The 16,228-nt window shown below is 36.7% G+C and overlaps 1 protein-coding gene across 1 annotated transcript in view; it reads right to left on the bottom strand.

The window, feature by feature from the left end:
• C12H10orf67 (chromosome 12 C10orf67 homolog) overlaps window positions 1-16,228 on the bottom strand; it is a 145,879-nt gene that overhangs the window by 23,106 nt on the left and 106,545 nt on the right. Inside the window, exon 15 of the mRNA XM_046679607.1 lies at window positions 11,210-11,297. Within this exon, the coding sequence (XP_046535563.1) occupies window positions 11,210-11,297 (88 nt within the window). The remainder of the gene's footprint in view (window positions 1-11,209; window positions 11,298-16,228) is intronic.

The following is a 16,228-nucleotide window of genomic DNA, read 5'->3' as shown; positions in this document are numbered from 1 at the left end:
CAGATCTTGGGTGTGGACATGGCACCGCTTGGCAAGCCATGCTGTGGTAGGCGTCCCATATATAAAGTGGAGGAGGATGGGCACAGATGTTAGCTCAGGGCCAGTCTTCCTCAGCAAAAAGAGGAGGATTGGCAGCAGATGTTAGCTCAGGGCTAATCTTCCTCAAAAAAAAAAAAAAAGCCATAAAGTGCTTCCTTTAAGTAAAAAGGAGAAAGTTCTCAACTTGATAAGGAAAGAAAAAAAATCATATGCCGAGGTTGCTAAGATTTATGGTAAGAACTACTCTTCTACCCGTGAAATTGTGAAGAAGGATAAAGAAATTCATGCTCGTTTTGCTGTCATACCTCAAATATGCATGTAGAGGAAAAAACACAGTCTCTATAGGGTTCTGTACTATCTGAGGTTTCAGGCATCTACTGGGAGCCTTGGAATGTACCCCTCATGGATAAGAGGGGACTGCTATAATTAGGAAACGTATTTGAAAAGAGAACCAAACAAAATTTACTTATGCATTTTTTACAATGATAAATATAATAATTGAAATTAAAATTCAGGGGACAGTTTTAACAGAAAAATTATACATATGTGAAAAAACACAATAAGTTGAAGGACAGAATGGAATATACTATCCAGAATGTAGCTCAGAGAGACAGAATTACATCAAATATAAAAGAAAGGAAAGGAATATAGAGGACAGAGGGACAAAGTATAACATATATTTAATCAAAGTTTCAAAAGAGAGAGAGAAGAGGGCTAAGGGAAAATATAAAGCGATAGTGACTGAAAACTTTCCAGAACTAGTGAAAGAAACTAATCTCCACTTTCAAGAATTCCAATGAGGAGCGGCCCCATGGCCGAGTGATTAAAGTTCCGCACACTCTGCTTTGGCAGCCGGGGTTTGCGGGTTCGGATCCTGGGTGTGGACCTACTCCACTCATCGGTCATGGTGTGGAGGCATCCCACATACAAAAATATGGAAGGAGGTTGGCACAGATGTTGGCTCAGCACTAATCTTCCTCACCAAAAAAAAGAAAAGAAAAAGAAAAAATGAATTCCAATGAATCTCAAACAGAATAAACAAAAGAAATCTACAACTAGACACATCACAGTGAAACTGTAGGATGTTAAAGAAAAAGATCTTAAAAGCAGCTAGAGACGAGAGACAGATTAACATTAAGAAAACCACAGTTAAAGAGAGGTCAAAAAGTTTCAATGGTAACAATGGAAACCAGGGGAAAGTGGAATGATATCTTCAAGTGTAAAGGGAAAGTATCATCAACCTAGAATTTTACACCTAGTGAAAATATCTTTCAATAACAGGAGCAAAAATAAAGACACTTTCCATCAAATGATAACTGAGAGTGTGAGCCACCAGCAGATGCCCAGTAAAGAAATTTAATGAATGTACTTCATGCAGAAGGAAAGTGATCCCAGAGGGAAGGTCTGAGATACAAGAAGGAATTGCGAATAAAGAAAGTGGTAAGTATATAAGTAAATCTAAACAAATATTCACCAAATGAGCCTATGATAATTATATACCATGGAGATTAAGGAAAACAGAATTAGAATGCATGATATAATAGCATAATAGACTGATAGTGGGTGGTGATGGAAATTTAATGGCTCAAAGAACTTTTAGTGTTCAGGAGGATGGTAAAGATATAGAGGAAATTTAGACTTCCCTGATAGAGACAGAGTTTAGAACTTCCCAAATGACAATGAGAAAAAAATTAACTGATTCACAAGGATTCAAGGAGAGGAGAAGAATACATAGAAGAAGAAAGACAAACAGAAAACACAACATAAGAAAATAGACATCCAAATGTATCAAGGATTACAATAAATTTAAACGAACTCAATATTACAGTTAGAAGATAAAGATTGTCAAACCCGATTAAGAACAAAGTCTAAAACTAGTCATATGCTAAAAGAGTCACATCCAAAGCATAAGCACACAAAAGGTTGAAAGCAATACTGTAGGAAAAGATATACCAAGAAAATAATGACCTACAGAAAGTTAAGCAGCTGTAGTATTATAAAGCCAAAATAGACTTTAAGGCAAAAAGCATTTGGAGAGATAAAGAGGTCGTTACGTAACGAAAAATGCTCAGTTTCCCAGGAGGATACAGCAATGCTAAAGCATCAAGCATCTGATAACACAGCTTCAAATTACATAAAGCAAAACCTGATACCAATTACACGAAGAAATATGCATCTCCTCCATTAGAGCATAAAAATACAAGGTACCTAAGATTAAATTTTTAAAAATTGCAAGATTTCTGTGCAGAAAATTCTAAAATTCTATTGAAATCCAGCCTAAAGAAGAGATACACCGTGTTTAAGGATGAGAAGACTCAGTTCCATAAGGATGCCGATTGTGTCCAAATTGATCTGTAGATTTAATGCACTTCTAATCAAAATGCCAACAGAATTTTTTGTTTTGTTTTGTTTCTTATGTTTTTGTTTTTTTCTGTGAATATTGACAATCTGATTCTAAACTTTATATGGAAATGCAAAAATTCAATAAAGCCAAGGCACTTTGAAGAACATCAGGGCACAGGTATTTGCCGTATCAGAAAAAGACTTATAATAAATGTGTAGATATAAAATCAGTGTCATATGGGTGCAAGAATGGACAAATCGAACAGTAGAACAGAAGGGAGAAACAGACTCACATATATATATATATATATATACACATATATACATATGTGAACCCTTAATATTGTATATAACAGGCGGAATTGTGTATCGGGGGAGAAAATAGACTTTTCAATAAATGTTGCTGGTTCCATTGATTATCTATATAAAAGAAAATGAAATCAGATGTCTTCCTCTCTATACACTAATATCAATTCTAGGTGGATTAAACCTCTAAATCTGAAAGGCAAAACAAAACAATTTTAAAGATCATAGAGAAGACCATATATATCTATATAAAAACATTATATTTATATTATTAAATGCATTAAATATATATAAATATATTAAATATTAAATATGCATATTTAAAGGTATAATGGGCTTTTTGTTTTTTAAAGATTGGCACCTGAGCTAACAACTGGTGCCAATCTTCTTCTTTTTTTCTTCTTTTTCTCTCCAAGTCTCCCCAGTACATAGTTATATATTTTAGTTGTGGGTCCTTCTAGTTGTGGCATGTGGGATGCCACCTCAGCATGGCCTGATGAGCAGTGCCATGTCCACGCCCAGGATCCAAAACAGCAAAACCCTGGGCCGCAGAAGCAGAGCATGAGAACTTAACCACTCGGCCACAGGGTCAGTCCCAGAGTCTTCTATATATTTTCGATTAAAGTTTAGGTAAGGTTTTCTTAAGGCACAAAAACGTAAAGGCAAAAAGGAAAAATTATTAAACTAACATTAAGATTAAGAGCATCTATTTGTGAAAAGATACCAAAACATCATCTGTAAAGTGGGAGAAGATATTTGAAACACATATAACTGAGGAAGGACTAGTATCCAAGTTATATAAAGAATTCCTGTAAATAAATAAACAAAAGACAACCCAGGAGAAACAAAAGACCAAAACTTGAAAACTTTATAAAAGAGGAAGCCTGAATGGCTAATAAACATGTAAAAAGACAATCAAATTCATTAGTAATCAGGGAAATGCAAAAAATCAAATTACAAAAGCACACACACACACAAAACCCCCAAAACCACAGGGAGAAACAATTACACAATCATGAGACTGACCACAATGATAAAGTCTGACAAGGTCAGTGGTGGAGACAGCGTGGAGCAGCGGAAACTTGCATCCACTCCTGGCTGTAGTGTTAATTAGTAATTCTACTTTGGAAAACGCTTTGGCTTTACCTTATATGGCAGAGACCTTTCATTTCTCTCAATATCTGGTCTTCCCTTTTCTTTTGGTAATATTTTGGTTGGGCATTTGGCTGCCCACTTTCTCAGCCTCTTGCAATGAGATCAGACAGTGGGACATGAGTAGAAGTGATGTGCGCGCCATTTCTGGGTCTCATACATTAAGGATAAACAAGCTTGCCTTGCACCTCCTGCTTCTCCTGTCTGGAACCCATGGACATGGAGTTGATCACCTTTATTGATGTGGATGAGGTAACCATCTTAGGAAATGGCAGACCAGTAAGATTGAAGGAACCTGTGTACAGCATGACTTTGTGGAGTGCTCCTCAGGGGCACTCCTGCCTGGAGCTGCTCATTTCTTCACTATGACATGAAAGAGAAGTAAACTTCAATTGTATTTAAGCCAGCATACTTGTGTTGTAGTAATCAGATCAGCTCATCCATAGACTTGAGCAGACCAATACTTGACCACCAGCGATTCTGTTATTAGTGTAAAACCTGGAAATACTATCTGTGTGCATCAGGTGAAACTACAAGAATGTTTAGGGCAACAATGTTCACAACAGCAAAAAAATGAGAACCAACCCAGATGTTGATCAGCAGCAGAATGGATAAATTGTGATGTATTCTTGCAATAGAGAACTCACAGTGGGTGAACTACAACCACAAGCGTTGACATGGATGAATCTTAGAAATGTAATGTTGAGAATATGGAGCAAATCACTGAAGAATACAAACATTTTTTTCAATTATATTCTTTCATTTATAGAAAGTTCAAAAACAGGTACAAGTCAGCAACATACTTCTTAGGGATACATGCACAGGTGACAAAAACTGTAAAGGAAAACTAAAGAAAAAAATTAGGACAATGGTCCCCTCTGGGAGCGAATGGACAGGGTGTGTTAATGGGCTTCTGACCTATGGAAAGAGTCATTTTATGGCCTGGGTCCTAAGAACACAGGTAGTCATGTTATTATCATTCTTTAAGTTGTACATTCGTATTTCCATTCATCCTTTTCATACGCATAGCTTATTTAATAGCAAAAAAAAATGAAAAGGAAGAAAGAAACAAAAAATTCAGACTAGAGACAAAAGGGACCATCTTACTGAGACTTGACCTCAAATTAACAGCTTAAGAATGGGAAACCTTACACAAGGAGAAGAGAATGGGCTGAGAAAAAGGTTAAGATAAAAAGATTTACATAAAATATGAGGAGATTGCTAACTATGCAATAACAGAACTCAAACCAATGTTAGAGGTAGTAAAGATTAGAACTAACATTGCAGAAAATAGGGTGTAGAGTAATTTTTCCTAACTTTTAGCCTGTCGTAGTATACACAAAAATGGCATTATTTGTAGAGACCACTGGGAGAAATGGACAAGGCTGCTCGTGAGCTTAGACTATGGGGTTAGAGGTCCAGGCCACCCCAGTAATGCCCCCATCCCTGCTACCTGGAGGGCCAAGGACAATCACTCTCTCGGCACACCTGAAACCAATTTGCGAAAGTTTGATGAGGGGTGCCACCTGGAAAGGTTTTCCAACATGTCAAGGAAAAGGACCAAGAGAACAACATAACATTAAAGAAAATGTGATAACTATGGAAGACAGAAAATAGATATTCAATCTACAATAGTGTTTCTAAAAAAGGAGCAAAAACAAATCCTGCAGAAGCAATCATTAAAAGTGTACATAAGGAACATGTTTGAACTGAAAAAAAAAGACAAAGTTATAGATCAGAGAGGCTCTTTATATTCAAGGGAAATTAATAAAATAATGATGTTTACTCACATCCTAGTGATGCTTTTAAATTTCAGGGTTAAAGAAAATAGCTTATAAATATCCAAACGGGGAAAATAAGCCAGGTCAACGAGCAACAAACAAATATTAAACTGGCCTCAGGTCGAGGCTAGCAAGGTGAAGATAATGTTCCTTCTAGAAAAGAGAAAAAGACTCAAAGACATGGTCCAGTTTATAAGAAATAAATCAAAATTAAGAACTCAAGAAGAATGGAAGTCAGTGACTACTTTAAAAAGTAGTCTGTGAGGTTAAAAATAAACAGGTAAATATAAGTATAAATAATGGCTATTCGTGTGGTTACAAAATTGAAAGCAAAAATAAAATTAATCAAAAATACTTTTATGTGATAAGACAAATTGTGTAATAATAATGCAGTTCTCTGAACAAAATAAATTAACAAAGACTAGAAGGAAGGGAGGCATATATTGATGAAATTAAGGCTGAGATGAAACTTGGGGAAATAAAAACATACACAACTTCTTGTTTTACCCAGGGTGGGTTAAGATGGTCTGGTTCTTGTTTTCATAATTACAGAAATGTGATGGGTATTTGATTTTACCTTAAAGCTTACCACTACAATACAGAAAATAAAAATAAGCAAAATGTGGTTCATATTACATGAGCCAGGAAACAAAGAAAAGAGCAAGCAAGTATAAAATAAGATGACAAGATAAACCCAAATATATCGCTTATGCTGATAAATGTGTCTAGTTTGTTTCTTATTAAATGTAAATAAGTGTTAGATTTAAAGAACTAAATTCCAATCATGTTGTTACGTAAAAGTTCACAACTAAAAGAAAATGACACAGCAATATCAAAGATTGAGCAAAGACAGCAATAAAATATAAACAAGAAGACATCAGAGTAACAAAATTAATAACAGACGATTTGGAATTCAAAGCTAGAAAGGCCATGAATGAAAAGCATAATCCATAACAAAGATATAACAGTGAAGAGTCTGCCTGAGCTCAGTGAGAGAGCATCATAACCTATCATTTAAAGCAAAGCCACAATCATGGTGAGCTTTTACTGGATGACTAGGTCGACTAGTTGCCATAGATCGTAGCCTCAAAACCTAAAGAGAAATCCTTGTCGTTGATTTATTTAGACTAGGTATCTGGTAGCTATTTGGGTCTTTGGTTTCTGAAACAAATCACTGGCTAAAGAGACTCAAGAAATACAATTCAATAAAATCCCAATAAAAAATCCTAGTGGATTTTTTAAAAAAGAAATTGATTTGCTGATTCTAAGATGTATATGGAGGAGGCTGGCCCAGTGGTGCAGCGGTTAAGTCTGCACATTCCACTTCGGTGGCCAGGGGTTTGCTGGTTTGGATCCTAGGTGCAGACATGGCACCGCTTGGCACGCCATGCTGTGGTAGGCATCCCACGTGTAAAGTAGAGGAAGACGGGCATGGATGTTAGCTCAGGGCCAGTCTTCCTCTGCAAAAAAAGAGGAGGATTGGCAGCAGTTAGCTCAGGGCTAATCTTCCTCAAAAAAATAAAATAAAATAAAATAAAAAATGTATATGGAAGTCCTAAGGCTATAGAATTACCAAGACGATCTTGAAGAAGAGAAATAAAAGTGAAGGACTTATACTACTTGATTTCAAGACTTACTATAAAGCTCCATTAATTAAGGTGGTATAGTATTGGCAAAAGGACAGACAAATAGACAATGGAACAAAATAGAGGGTTTAGAAATAGACATATATATGTATACGTATATGACATATATATGTCAATTGAATTAGAACAAAGGAAGCAGTGAAATTCAAGGGGAAAAAGAAGATCAAAATCACATCCTAAGAAGTGTATGTGCAATGTGAGATATAGTCACCGCCAAAGAAAATGCCATCTGCCACAGAAGAAAAGAGCTAAGTTGATCGTCATTAAAGTTAAAAGCTTCTGACCTTCAAAAGACGCTGTCTAAAAATGGTAGGAAAAACTACAGGTTGGGAAAAAATATTTGCCATACATATATCTCACAAAAGACTTGTATCCAGAATATATAACGAAATGCTACAACCCAATAATAATTAAAAACAGACAAAAGTGAGGGGGGGGGATGCGGAGCTGTTGTTTAATGGGTATTGAGTTTTAGTTTTGTAAGATGAAAGGGGTTCTGGAGACTGGTTCCACGACAATGTGAAAATACTTAACAGTATTGAACTGTACACTTAAAAACGATTAAGGTGGTAAATGTTGTTATGTGTATTTTACCACAATTTTAAAAAAGGTCTTGAATAGTCCTTTTACAAAAGATGGTCTAAGAATGGCTAATAAGCACATGAAAAGATGCTCAACATCATTAATTATCATGGAAGTGCAAGTTAAAATGACGATGAGATACCGTTTTAGGACGGCTACCATTTATAAACAGACAGTATCCAGTTGGTGAGAACGTGGAGCAACAAGAACTCTCAAACACTGTTGGTGGGAGGGTGAAATGATGCGATCACTTTGGAATACTGGCAATTTCTCATAAAGTTAAACATACATACTCCTACGTTCCAGCCATTCCATTCTTACCAGAGTGTCACAAAAACATATTTCCACAAATGACTTGTTGCAGAATGTTTAGAGCAGACTTTTTGTTTTCAAAATAGCCCCTCACTGGAAACAGCCCAGGTGTCCATCAAGAGGAGAATGGATAAACACATTATGGCTTATTCATACAACAGAATACTACTCAGCAATACAAAGAAACAATTGCCACCAGTACACACAAATCACATGGATGGATCTTAAAAGCCACTATGCTGAGTAAGACAAGCCAGACATAAAAGGGTACAGACTGTATGATTCCATCTACGTGCATTTTAAGAACAGGCGAAACTAACCTGTGGGGACAGAAATCAGAACCATGTTTTTTTGGCAGGTGATGTGGGTAAGGTATTGTCTGGAAAAGGACATTCGAGAACTTGCAGGGATGATGGAAATGTTCTACACCTTGATTAAGGTGATGGCTACACCAGGGAAACTCTTCAAATGGCACAGTTTACCGTCTCTGAAATATATCGCAATCATAAGAAAACAGCAAACCTTCCCTTTCATTGCATTTATTCAAATACATAATTTAAAATTTGGTGTTTCCTGCTTAATGTTCATCTTTCCTACACGGTACATCAGGCACTATTCTAAGCTCTGCGAGTAAACAGTTGACAAGGCAGACCAGCCCAAGATCTCATGGAATGTGTAGGCTGTAAAGGAAAGAGCTAGACCTGTCATGTGCACTATTGTATTCCAAGCATGGAGCATGGTACTTGGTGCATATTTGTGCTCAATAAATATTTATGGGGTGGGGGAGTGACTGGAGTGTAGCGGATCAACGAAAAATGTGAGTGTACCCAAAACTCACCCGCTTACTCATTCACCCATCACTCTCTCTCTCTCCCTCTCTCTCCTCGTCTATTTTAAAAAGATATTTGCTGTCTACTCTGATGAGTGTCTTGAGGACTTTTGTACTCTGTGGATGCATAGATAAGGATGCGTGAACCTGCAATCCCAGATGAGCAGTGGCGCATAGATGCCTCCTGGACGTGTTCTCTACTGGAGCACCATCCCATCTCCATAGGAAGAGAGATTGTACAATCATGTGAGGGCGGGGGCCAAGATTTTTCTCAAGACAAAGACTGAATCTATTAATAGATGCACTTGACTGGTATAATTTTGAGATTTTAGAAGTCTGTCTCATAAAGCTTGGACTACTCAAATTTCAACCAGAAAGTTTTACCAGATAATACTAAAAAAGCCTGATTTTGAGTAGCGCAGCTTTCTCATGGGTTCTCCAATATTTTTTTTATTTGTCCAGTTGATTAAATCTCTAAAATGAGGATTACTCCAATTGAAATTGTAACCTTTAAGTGAGAAGATGAAAAAATCAAAAGGGGAAGAAAGAGACTATGTATATTCCTATCTTTGTAGACCAGTTTTGGAACATTTCAGGAGTCAATTATTAAAATTCTCAGCAAGGTTCAGATTACTACAGAAATTTAGTTAAAAACCAGCAGTGAGTAAATATTATCTTGCCAGTGTTCTCAAGTTCTTTGATCTCTTGCAGCAACTTAAATTTAGAAAATAGTCTTAAAGTGAAAAATGTTGAAAAGAAATTTTTTGTGTGTGTGAGGAAGATTGGCCCTGAGCTAACATCTGTTGCCAGACTTCCTCTTTCTGCTTAAGGAAGATGGCTGCTGAGCTAACACCTGTGCCAATCTTCCTCTATTTTGTATGTGGGACACCGCCACAGCATGGCTTGATGAGTGGTGTGTAGGTCTGTGCCTGGGATCTGAACCCACGAACTCCGGGCTGCCAAACAGAGCGTGCGAACTTAACCACTATGCCACCAGGCCAGCCCCTCAAAAAGAATTTTTTTTTAAAGACTTTATTTTTTTCCTTTTTCTCCTCAAAGCCCCCCGCTACATAGTTGTATATTCTTCTTTGTGGGTCCTTCTAGTTGTGGCATGTGGGACGCTGCCTCAGCGTGGTTTGATGAGCAGTGCCATGTCCGTGCCCAGGATTCGAACCAACGAAACACTGGGCCACCTTCAGCGGAGTGCGCGAACTTAACCACTCGGCCATGGGGCCAGCCCGTCAAAAAATTTTTTTAAAGGAAGTACCTTTAGATTGTAAGCCTCTTGAAGCAAGAGACCATATTTTATATTTCTTGAGCCCTTTCCCACAAACCTGACTCATTCCCAGAGCACTTAGCATCATAGAAGATGCTCAATAGTTTATAGCATGTTAATTTACTTATTATTGGAAATTTATTGGATGTGTTTTTATACTGGGCATCATTTACCTTTACAAGCAGAACTCTCAAATGAAAACATTAGGTAAACAGATTAAATAACAGTCCCTTGGGGGCCGCCCTGTGGCTGAGTGGTTAAGTTCGCACGCTCCGCTGCAGGCGGCCCAGTGTTTCGTTGGCTCGAATCCCGGGCGCGGACATGGCACTGGTCATTAAGTCACGCTGAGGTGGCGTCCCACATGCCACAACTAAAAGGACCCACAACAAAGAATATACAACTATGTACCGGGGGGCTTTGGGGAGAAAAAGGAAAAAAAAATAAAATCTTAAAAAAAAAGAAAAAAAATCCCTTGTGGTTTGGGGCTTTATCTACAGGTGACTTCTAGTATGAAAATGAATGGTTTGGTACTAGGAACAGATTCTTTTGCATTCTTTTTCTCTTTGGAAGTGACTGGCTACTTGGATCTTAAGCTTTAAGCTTTGAAATGTCCCACCTTCCATCCCAGCCCACAAATCATCAGACTGACAGACACTTCCCAGCTAGAACGAGTGACCCCTCTTCTGAAATTCTCACTTGCCTCTATCATAGCTCAAGTATATTGCACTGTAACAATTTGTTTACACATCTACGTCTCACACCGGACTGAGCTCTCTGGCTTCAGGCACTCTGTCTATCCCCTCGGCATCTAGCAGAGTGACTATCATGTACTATCTCCAGAGCCTGTAATAACAGAGGTTCCATAAATGTTCAAAAAGAACAGAAAGACATGTACGTATAGCATCAAAGAGACAAACAGCATCTAAACATGGTATGTACTTACAACATAATTGAAAGATGTGTCAGCAACCACTGCAAATTGACGAAACAATGTGTGTCTAGTAAACATCTCGTTCTTAAGGGCATGGAAGCTGAAATACAAGAAACAGGGAAATTAAAATGTATAGAAATCAGAGGGTAAAGCAAATCAGTATTATGTTCATGTGCTTAGGAAGTAGAATTTTCAGTGTAAAGGAAAGGAGATACAAGTAAATATTTTAAAATATTAGTATGAACTTATTACTTCTTTCATTTTAAAAATTACGTGTTTTCCAGCTCTGAAAAGGCACAGAAGCAAAGGCAACACAGTATCAATGAGCACCTTTGGGCCTAGACTGGGGTTTTATAAACATTTCTCCCTAAAATGAACCAGGGTATCTTTCAGAAATGGCTGTTGCTAGATCTAAGGCAATAAATGTACAAGATGAGCCTGGGCCATTTTATTGTTCAGGGAGCCATCAAAGATTATGTCAAAAAAACATAGCCACCTTGACGTGGATCCCATTGGCTTAAAACTGGAGAAATTAAGCATCAAAAATAATGATTACGGGGCCGGCTCTGTGGCCAAGTGGTTAACTTCACGCGCTCCACTGTGGTGGCCCAGGGTTCGGATCCTGGGCGCGGACATGGCACCGCTCGTCAGGCCATGTTGAGGCGGCGTCTCACATCCCACAACTAGCAGGACTTGCAACTAAGATATACAACTGTGTACGGGGGGGTGGTTTGGGGAGAGAAAGCAGAAAAGAAAAAAAAATAATGATTATAATGTATTGGAATACAACAAATACATTAAAAGTTTGGGAAATTTTCAGCCTATCTGGATTGCAAATGATGCTAAAATTAGGGTATTCACTATCAGGAAAACATGCTCTGGAGGGAAAGCCAAGAGTATGCTGGATGACCTTTGGCTAGCAATTAGGAAGGAACGGGAAAATCACAGTATTCAGCCATCCAGAGGGCTTCTAGAAGACATTAGATGTGACTCATTGACCAAAACCACAATGAGGTACCACTACACAGCTACTAGGATGAATAAAACCAAAAAAGAGACAATTATAAATGTTGGAAAGGATACAGAGAAATTGGAACCCTCATTCATTGATGGTGGAATTGTAAAATGGTGCAGCTACTTTGGAAAACAGTTTGGCAGTTACCCAAAATGTTAAACATAGAATTATCATGTGACCCAGCAATTTCTTCCTAGGTTTATACCAAGGAAAATTTAGAATATATGTTCATGCTAAAACTTGTACATTAATGTTAACAGCAGCATTATTCATAGTACCCAAAAAGTGGAAATAACTGAAGAATGGATAAACAAAATGTGATACATCCACACAATGGAATATTACTTGCCAGTCAAAAGGAATGAAGTACCGATAAATTCAACAATATAGATGAACTTGAGAACATTACGCCAAGTGAAAGAAGCCAGTCACAAAAGACCACATAGTGTATGGTTCCACTTGTATAAAACGTCCAGAATAGGCAAATCCATAGAGACAGAAAGCAGATTAGTGGTTGCTAGTGGCTGAGAGAGAGGGGAACTGGAAATAACTATTAATGGGTATGGGGGGGTCCTCTTTGGGTTGACGGAAATGTTCTGACTTAGACAGTGGTAACATACCACTTTTGACCCATCAAAACTATGAGACCTCTATCATACAGAAGTAATAGCAATAGCATATTAAAGACACACAAGAATATTCAATGTAGCATTCTTTGTAATGGAAAAAAATTAAACAACCTAACTAGTTGGATAAATTATAATCTAATATATAAAAGGACAATGTAGCCATCAAAATGAATGAGGTATATCTAAATGTATTGGTGCAGAAAGCTGTCCAAAATAGAGTGTTAAGTGAAAAGGGCAAAGTGCAGACTAAATATGCACAGGATGATTCTAACTTTTGTAAAAATATGTTGTATAGTGAATAATGCTGCAGTGGACGTGGGAGTGCAGATATGTCTTCAATATTCTATTTTCATTTCCTTTGGATATGTACCCAGAAGTGGGATTGCTGGATCATTTGGCAGTTCTATTTTTAATTTTTTGAGGAACCTCCGTACTGTTTTCCACAGTGGCTGCACCAATTGCATGCCCACCAACGGTGAATAAGGGTTCCCTTTTCTCCACATCCTCAGCATCGCTTGCTATTTTTTGTCTTTTTGAGGATAGGTATTCTAACAGGAGTGAGGTGATATCTCACTGTGGTTTTGATCTGCGTTTCCCTGACAATTAGTGATGTTGAGCACCTTTTCAGCTACTTCTTGGCCATCTGTGTGTCTTCTTTGGAAAAAAGTCTATTCAGTTCTTCTGCCTATTTTTCAATCAGACTGTTTGGGGTTTTGTTGCTGTTGAGTTGTGTGTTTTCTTTATATATTTTGGATGTTAAGCCAGGGATTTCCAAATATTTTCTCCCATTCTGTAGGTTGCCATTTAATTTTGGTGATGGCTTCCTTTGCTGTGCAGAAGCTTTTCGGTTTGATGCAGCCTTACTTGTTTATTTTTGCTTTTGTTGCCTTTACTTTTAGTGTCAAGTCCAAAAAATTTCACCAAGACTGATGTCAAGGAGCTTATCCCCTATGTTTTCTTCTAGGAGTTTTACAGTTTCAGGTGTTAAATTTAAGTCTTTAATCCATTTTGAGTTGATTTTTGTGTGTAGTGTAAGATAGGGTTCCAGTTTCATTCTTTTTCATATGGCTGTCCAGCTTTCCCAACACGATTTATTGAAGAGACTGTCCTTTCCCCACTGAATATTCTTGGTTCCTTTGTCATAAATGAATCGACCATATATGGGTGAGTTTATTTCTGGGCTTTCTATTCTGTTCCATTGACCTGTGTGTCTGTTTTTATGCCAATATCATACTGTTTTGATTACTACAGCTTTGTAATATAGTTTGAAATCAGGGAGTGTGATGCCTCCAGCTTTGTTTTTTCTCAAGATTACTTTGGCTATTTGGGGGTCTTTGGTGGTTCCATATAAACTTTAGGATTTTTTTTTCTATTTCTTTGAAAAATGTCATTGGAATTTTGTAGCGATGGTTTTGGGTAGTATGGATATTTTAGCAATATTAATTCTTCTAATTCATGAGCACAGAATATCTTTCCATTTATATGTATTGTCTTCAATTTCATTCATCAATGTCCCATAAATTTCAGCGTACAGATCTTTCACTTCTTTGGTAAAATGTATTCCTAAGCATTTTATTCTTTTTCATGCAATTGTAAATGGGATTGTTTTCTTAATTTCTCTTTCTGGTAGTTTATTGTTAGTGTATAGAAATGCAACTGATTTTTGTATATCTATTTTGTACCCTGCAACTTTGCTGAATTTGCTTATTAGTTCTAATAGTTTTTTGACGGAGTTTTTAGGGTTTTCTATACAAAATATCACGTCATCTGCAAATACAGACAATTTTACTTCTTCCTTTTCAATTTGGTTGCCTTTTACTTATTTGGTTTATATATTTTTAATATATTTAAAGAATGAAAAGTGTTCTGATAAATAGCAAACTGACACAAGATATTGTAAACTATAATTTACATCCATAACAATCTAAAACCCCAAATCTGGATGTTAACAGGTGGAGAGGGGGTGAAAAAGGGAAGGAAAACTCAGAGAAGTCTAAGAGCAGACTAAGAAGTTTGACTTGTTTGGGAAAGATATAGAAAGACTGATAAGCTTAACAAGTTCATAGGGGAAACATAAGGATAAATATGGAAATGATCTGAATGTCTATTAACTGATGAATGTATAAATAAATTGTGATATATCCACACTATGGAAAATTACTCATCAATGAAAAAGAACAAATTACTGACAGGCAATGCAATCAAATGGACTAGTCTCAAAGGCATTATGCTAAATGAAAAAAACAAAGATGAAAGACTACATACTGTGTGATTCAATTTGTCTCATATTCTAGAAAAAGCATTGCTTATAAGAATGGACAACAGATCAGTGATTGAATGGGGTAGACAGAGATTGGTTGCAAACGGGCATGCAGACTTATAGGAATGATGGAAATATATATCATATCTTGTTTGTCATGTTACACAGCTTTATACATTTATCAAAACTCTTCAAACGGTGTACTTTAAAGGGCACATTTTATTATATGTAAATTATATCTCCATAAATGGAATATTAAAAAAAAGAAAATCAGGCCATTAGGATAGCACGACATTCAAGAAAGAGTGGTAAACAAATAAAATAGTAAACACGTTAAAATATCCACATATATGTCATCTGTAAATAATAATAGTAGTTCTAATTTTTGGGGTTAAAATATTAAAACTAAAATATTGAACAACGATATGCCATAATTTGGGAGAATGATGATTGGAGCTAAAGCGTTCTAGAGTCTTCACATTATTCAGGAGGAAGTTATGTGATATTTAGCTATAGACTTTACTAAGTTTAGTATGCATGGCAAATTTTCAAGGATAACACTCAGAACAGAAAGCTATAAATTCCAGTAGAGAAAAAGTGGAATAAAAAAATGAATGACTAAAACACAATCAACATGAAAAATGGTAGCCTATCAATTTAGTTCACCAGATTAATGGACCAAATAACTATCCTGTGATAACTTCAATTATCTCAATTTTTTAAAAGTCCAAGCTCTATTAATGACAAAATCTCATGGAAAACTAGAAAGAGGAGAGCTCCTTCATTTGATAAAACTATCCACCAAAAAAACTACAGCAATGAAGAAACTTAAAATGCCTTCCCCTTAAAACTGGGAGCCAAATAAGGAGGCCAGGTCTTACCATTTCTGTTCTATATAGTATTGGAAATCCAGGCAGACGCATTAAGAAAAAGAAAGAAACAAGATATAAAAATTGGAAAAGAAGATATACAAGGGCCATTATTTGCAGAAGATATGATCATCTATATAGGAAAGTGGACAAAGTCAACAGCAAGCTGACAGTATAAAAAATCAACTTACGTGTAGGATTAGTGTTTTCCTACATCAAGAATAACTAACTAGCAACTGCGATAGAAAATAAGATACC

The sequence above is a fragment of the Equus quagga genome, chromosome 12, assembly GCF_021613505.1.
Source record: "Equus quagga isolate Etosha38 chromosome 12, UCLA_HA_Equagga_1.0, whole genome shotgun sequence".
Taxonomy (NCBI): Eukaryota; Metazoa; Chordata; class Mammalia; order Perissodactyla; family Equidae; genus Equus; species Equus quagga.
This window is presented reverse-complemented; position numbering and strand designations above follow the sequence as displayed.